The sequence below is a fragment of the Eupeodes corollae genome, chromosome 2 (genome assembly GCF_945859685.1).
Source record: "Eupeodes corollae chromosome 2, idEupCoro1.1, whole genome shotgun sequence".
Classification (NCBI taxonomy): Eukaryota; Metazoa; Arthropoda; class Insecta; order Diptera; family Syrphidae; genus Eupeodes; species Eupeodes corollae.
This window is the reverse complement of record NC_079148.1, coordinates 137,469,887-137,476,312: the sequence shown is the minus strand read 5'-3', so window position 1 is coordinate 137,476,312 and position 6,426 is coordinate 137,469,887. Positions and strand designations below refer to the sequence as shown.

Genomic DNA, 6,426 nt, shown 5'->3' with positions numbered 1-6,426 from the left:
GACAGCGAAAGTTCGAACTGGCTCACCTCTTTGGCATCTAGAGTGTAACGAGCCGCTTGAACCCATAGCTCAGCGGTTACCCAAAACTGGATGATAGCTATTTTAACAGCTTCGTTATTTCTGTACGAGATTTTTTCTTATTCATTGTATGTTATTCTCACTAAGCGACATCCTTGCTTACATATGTTCAATTCAAAAGGAAAACGTATGGCAAAGTTAAATTTGCTTTATTTCAACCTTAAAGTTCAGCTTTGTGATTGTTCAAAATTATGCTTTGGAGTCGAATGTTCGATTCGGCGTTCAAAATATCTTAAATTCCAAATAAATAAAAGAACAAAACAAAACATTTGTATATTCATTACATTATATTTATACAAATATTTAAAGGAAACTAAAAATTATTTGAAAAACCGTGGCATACAAAAAATTATTATAATGTGTACCCTAAATGATGTACAAACATACATATCTTAATATGTACGAAGTAGGTGTATCCAATCACAATAAAATACTTAAAAATTGTACTAAATTTATTCTGTACGTGGAATCTTTATTGCCTTTTTTTTCCTGAAAATGCAAACAAATAATAACTAACCATAAAAGAACTGTTTTTTGAAAAAGAAAACTACAAAATCGAATTTCTTCTTCTTCTGATCCCTTCACTGGTTCCCTATCTGATCAATGGATGACATTCCATTTATAAATAATTTCATATAAAATAAAAACGGAACAAAAGCTACACACATACAACAAACTATCCAATTATACAAAACTAAAGTGTTTCTTCAAAAATGAAGTCATGTGAAGTTTCTTCTTATACATTTAATTGCTATCTCTTTTTGGACTTTTTGCCGGAGTTCGATTCATTTACCACTAACCATTGTCGTGTGGGAAGATTTTGAAGATACTTAATATATTTTCGTCCGAAATACAACCACACAAGCCCGTAGAGCATGCAGACGATAGCTTCAATGTAGTAACCGTCAAAAATTATTTCACAACGTCCTCCTGATGATGTGCATTTCTGTAAATAGAAACAAAAATAATTTTTTAATACCCAAGTTATCCTCGAGACACATTTAAAAACTTTACCTCAGTTTGTTCTTTGTTGAGACATAGATTCTCCGAATCACCCTCAACGTCTCCTTTGCATTGTTTCCAAGTCAGAACGTCAACCAACCATAGAATCACGGTATTCGGCCAATTACCTCCCAAATTACAGACTGTGTTCAACAGAGTCATATATGTCCCGCCTACAGCTGGGTCGGATATTTTTGCAAAGAACGCCATCACAGCAACAAACATGCAGTACAAGAAAATCTGATAGATTCCATAATTCACGACGAGAAGTACATAGAAGTACAGAGGTACTTCTCCACCACTGATCATTAGCGGACAGAAGAAGGCAATTAGAGTGGCAGTTCCCGAGAAGATCATGCGATAGGGAATCGCTTTCACATATACGTCCATAGGTTTCGGACCATTGGTGTAACGACTCACAACCAGTGGAAGAATAATCTGCAATGGAATGACTGGGATGATGAGTAGAGCCAGCTTTTCCTTCGGAACTCCAGCATCGATAAGCTTCAATGAAGTAACAGCGTCGCTGGCCGCAAATGTGACCTTCACAGTCAATAGGATTGCAGCTAGAATCTGAATAGGCCGCATTCGCAAAATGTCAATCAAAATCTTATAGCTTTCCTTGATGTCAAGCTCTGGATGATCGGTGAATCTCTCATCGGATTCTTCGCTGTTCTCTCGCTTGAATATAGCCACCAAAGTTGTAGCAACCAGGAAACACAATCCCCAGAACCACAGAAAATCTGGAAGTGTGACCATTCCTTCGTCTTTGGGTTCGGTGCGTAGATAGGTGTTGCAGAAATCTTTTGATTCCATGGCAATGAAGGCGACATAGCCCAGGAAATAGCCAGCTGTCTGTCCGACACTGTTGCAAGTGGATGCATAAGCTACATTGCATCTCTTGAGCATAGTCAGGGCCCAGCCATCGACGGCGATGTCTTGGGTTGCCGCAAGGAAGTTCAAACTAAAGAACATGAATGTGAGCAGAGGGACATTCGGTTCAACTCCATTGCCCCCCAACCAACTGTCCACATTCATCGACAGCAGCAACATGAAAAGTCCAATTAGGTACTGCGTCGGTATAAGCCAGGATTTTCTCCTTCCAAAGCGCGACACATACAATGAATCGACTATTGGAGCCCATAGCAGCTTCAAACTAAATGGCCAATAGGCAAAACTGAACTCCGCCTGTTGTTTATAACTCGCACCACGATTTTGCAGCAGCATTGGAATAGCAGCGATAAGTCCAAGGGGGATTCCTTGAAGGATATAGAGAAACAAAAGTATCGCAATGTTACCTTTGTCTCCACGTAAATCTGGTTTTCCCTCGATATCTGCATGTTCCGATTGAATTACGGGTTTTTTATCGGAGGCTCCACCATCCGTTCGCCTGCGTAAACTCATTTTTGCAAATCACCTTTTGTAATCATGAATTTTAGGATTGTTATCTAGTTTAAGTGATCCGGTGAGAGCCACGATTTGATGGCCGAAAGGAAAGACACGTCAGAAGTTTAGAACCAGTATGTAACTTGTTGATTTGTAGCTGGTTTGAGGGAGTTAATTGCGGTAATCTCACTAGCAAATGCTTCGGGGGGTTTTCAGATTATTTTTTTTATTTTAGAACAATTGAAAATTATTTGATTTCATACAAAAATACTAAAATTTTGTAGAAGACAATAAAAAACTCAGCAATTTTATACATATACAACTTTTTAGAAGAGCGGCCACATCAAAAGTGACAAAAATTTGACAGTTCACCTTCAAGAATCACCTGGAAAAAGACAAAAACAAATGAGAGCATTTTGCTACACCCCGACTACACTGAAAATCTCTCCAACTCAATTGCTGTGCAATAAATGTCATGCGACATAAAATGATTGACCAAATCTTGTAGAATTATTCTACTTGAACAGTTTTTACATGCGTCATTAGGTAGCATGCATTGAATTCCTATGGCTGAACTCGTAAACGTCAAGCGAAGCCTAAGTTGAAGCGTGTTTGTGTTTCAGCCATTATTATCTGAAATTTTTCAATCGAATTGAATTGAGTTGAATCATCTTGCACAGACGGAATGAAAATGATAGTCAAATTCGACTATTAAACATAATATTATGATATCCAATTATCACCTTAGCCGATTTTACCCCTGGTTACATTGACATGTATTAATTAAGCGATACTTTCATGTCCTGTAACTCTGATTTCTAAAATAAATAAATGTTGCCGAAAGCAAGTATAGTTGGGTTTATAAAAATAGAAGTGCTGGTCACATTTTTTTAGATTGTCAATTATTTTAAGAAAGTAAATTCTTACAAAAAAATTAACATGTTACTTGCATCCAACGGTCTTTCGTTTTCATATTAGAGGCTTTTAGCTTGAAGTTATACCCTACTTTTCCCCGTGAGCACCCATTATTTCAAACTCTCTGGATACAAAGTATTCATAAAAATAGCAGTGCTTTTGATTTTATAATTAAAAAGTTTTGAAAATTCAATTTTTTTTATTTTTCGTTAAGTGAATATTTTACTATATAAAGTTTAAAGTATTTGTAACATACTTACTTACTTACTTAAGGTGGCGCTACAGTCCGGGGCGGACCTGGGCCTCAACCAACAAGCGTCTCCAGCCAGCTCGGTCCCTAGCTAGCTGTCTCCAGTTTCGCACGCCAAGTTGGTTGAGGTCCTCTCCCACCTGGGTGCGCCACCTGAGTCGCGGTCTTCCTCTACTGCGCCGTCCCTCGGGATTGGATTCGAAGACCTTCCGGGCTGGAGCGTTGATGTCCATCCGCTCTACATGACCTAGCCATCTAAGCCGTTGGACTTTGATTCTGCTAACTAGGTCAGTGTCGCTGTACAGCCCGTACAGCTCGTCGTTATATCTTCTCCTCCATTCTCCATCTATGCGTACGGGACCAAAAATCGCCCGAAGAATTTTTCTCTCGAAGCATCCTAAGACGCTCTCATCTTTCTTTGACAGGGTCCAGGCCTCAGCGCCATAAATGAGAACCGGGATGATGAGTGTCTTATAGATGGTGATTTTACATGCTCGAGAGAGGACTTTACTTCTCAATTGCCTTCTAAGTCCAAAGAAGCAGCGATTTGCAAGAGTTATTCTTCGTTTGATTTCAGTGCTGGTGTCGTTGTCTGCATTAATAGCGGTGCCTAGGTAGACAAAGTCCTTAACTACCTCAAAGTTATAGCTGTCCATGGTGACGTTTTGTCCAAGACGTCGTCGTTCAGTGTCCTTTTTTGATGACAGCATATACTTGGTCTTGCCCTCATTGACCACTAAACCCATCTTCTTCGCTTCGGTCGCAATGCTCAAAAACGCTCCACTGACATCACGCTTTGATCTTCCAATTATGTCAATATCATCTGCGTATCCGAGTAATTGGATGGATCTTTGGAAGATTGTGCCTCTAGTGTTGACGATTGAGTTTTGCACAATTCTTTCCAGAACGATGTTGAAGAAGTCGCATGACAGTGCATCGCCTTGTCTAAAACCTTTTTTGACATCAAATGCATCGGTAAGATCTTTTCCGACCTTGATAGAGCAGCGTGCATTCTCCATCGTCATTCTGCACAAACGGATAAGTTTGACAGGGATGCCAAAACTAGACATTGCTCGGTAGAGCTCTTCCCTATAGATGCTGTCATACGCGGCTTTAAAATCGATAAAGAGATGGTGGGTATCGATTTGAAGCTCCTGGGTTTTTTCCAAGATCTGCCGTAGTGTGAATATTTGGTCGATAGTGGACTTTCCTGGTCTGAAGCCACACTGATAAGGACCAATCAGGTTGTTGACGAATGGCTTCAGACGTTCACATAATACGGCAGAGAGGATCTTATACGCAATGTTAAGGAGACTGATGCCTCTGTAGTTGGCGCAGTTTAGAGGGTCTCCTTTCTTATGTATCGGGCACACTATGCTGAGATTCCACTCATCGGGCATGCTTTCTTCCGACCAAATTTTGCAGATGAGTTGGTGCATGCTCCCTACCAAGTCATCGCCTGCTGCTTTGAATAGTTCGGCGGTGATGCCGTCAGCTCCAGCAGCTTTGTTTGACTTAAGTTTAGATATAGCTATCTTCACTTCGTCAAGGTCGGGTAGGCGGAATTGTTGATCTGCGTCGCCGAGGTTGAGTGGTTCTATCTCCCTTACAGCGGAGTTCGGTTCGTCATCGCCGTTATATAATTTGGAGAAGTGATCTTTCCATATTCTCAGCATCGACTGTGGTTCTACTACGATGTTCCCTTGATCGTCTTTACAGGCTTCGGTTCGTGGCTGGTACCCTTGGGAGGTTTTTTTTTACCTTTTGGTAAAATTTACGAACCTCATTCCTGTTGTGACATCCCTCTATCTCCTCGATCGCGCGCTTCTCATGCTCTCTTTTTTTCCGTCTAAGAAGCCGGTGTTCCTCTCTCCTCTTCTGCTCGTAGAGCTCGCGAGCAGCTCTAGTCCTTTTGTGCAGCGCCGTTTTGTATGCCTCTTGTTTCTCTGCGTGCGCTTGCCGGCATTCGTCGTCAAACCAGGGGTTTCGCTGTGGTGGCCGTGTGAAACCTAGCACTTCAGAGGCGGCATCTCTGATGGCTGCAAGGCAATGTTGCCACTGGTTTTCAATGCTTAATGCAGGAAGCATAGGACTCCTTAGGAGGTTACTAGAGACTCGATCGGAAAAGGACATGGCAGTCTCTTGCGATTGTAGCCGTCTAACGTGGAATCTTCTCACAGTACTTCCTTGTTTTGGCTTGGATCGGGATATCCGTAGCCGTACCTTGGCTACAACGAGGTAGTGGTCCGAGTCAATGTTGGCCTCTCGGAATGTTCGGATATCCTGGATACTGGAGAAGTGTCGTGCGTCGATCGCAATGTGGTCAATCTGGTTGACGGTTGATTGATCAGGAGATTTCCATGTCCCCTTGTGGATATTAAGATGCGTGAACTGCGTACTAGCTACCAGAACGTCTCGCCCCGCAGCGAAATCGACCAGCCTGAATCCGTTGTCGGAGGTGGTGTCGTGCAGGCTGTATCTCCCGATTATGCCACCAAAGATGTCTTCTCTTCCTAGCTTGGCATTAAAATCTCCTAAGACAATTTTAATGTCATAGCCAGGGCACTGCTCATATGTCTTGTCCAAGAGCTCGAAGAACATATCTTTGGTGTCTTCATCTTTCTCCTCTGTTGGGGCATGCGCGCATATTAGGCTTATGTTGGCGAATTTAGCCTTGATGCGGATTGTCGTGATGCGCTCGCTCACACTGTTGAAACTCAAGACTTTTTGCCTGAGCCTAGTTCCAATAACAAATCCACACCCAAATAGACGCTGTCTTTGTTCACGGTAGCAGT

The 6,426-nt window shown here is 41.7% G+C and overlaps 1 protein-coding gene across 1 annotated transcript; it reads right to left on the bottom strand.

Moving 5' to 3' along the window:
- Window positions 1–346: 346 nt before the first annotated feature.
- LOC129946383 (acetyl-coenzyme A transporter 1) lies at window positions 347–2,828 on the bottom strand. Its single transcript, XM_056056540.1, has 2 exons — window positions 1,093–2,828; window positions 347–1,024 (listed from the first exon to the last, which is right to left on the bottom strand). Exons 1-2 carry the CDS (start codon window positions 2,482–2,484, stop codon window positions 830–832), a joined length of 1,587 nt encoding a protein of 528 aa, XP_055912515.1. The 5' UTR covers window positions 2,485–2,828; the 3' UTR covers window positions 347–829.
- Between the last annotated feature and the right edge of the window lie 3,598 nt (window positions 2,829–6,426).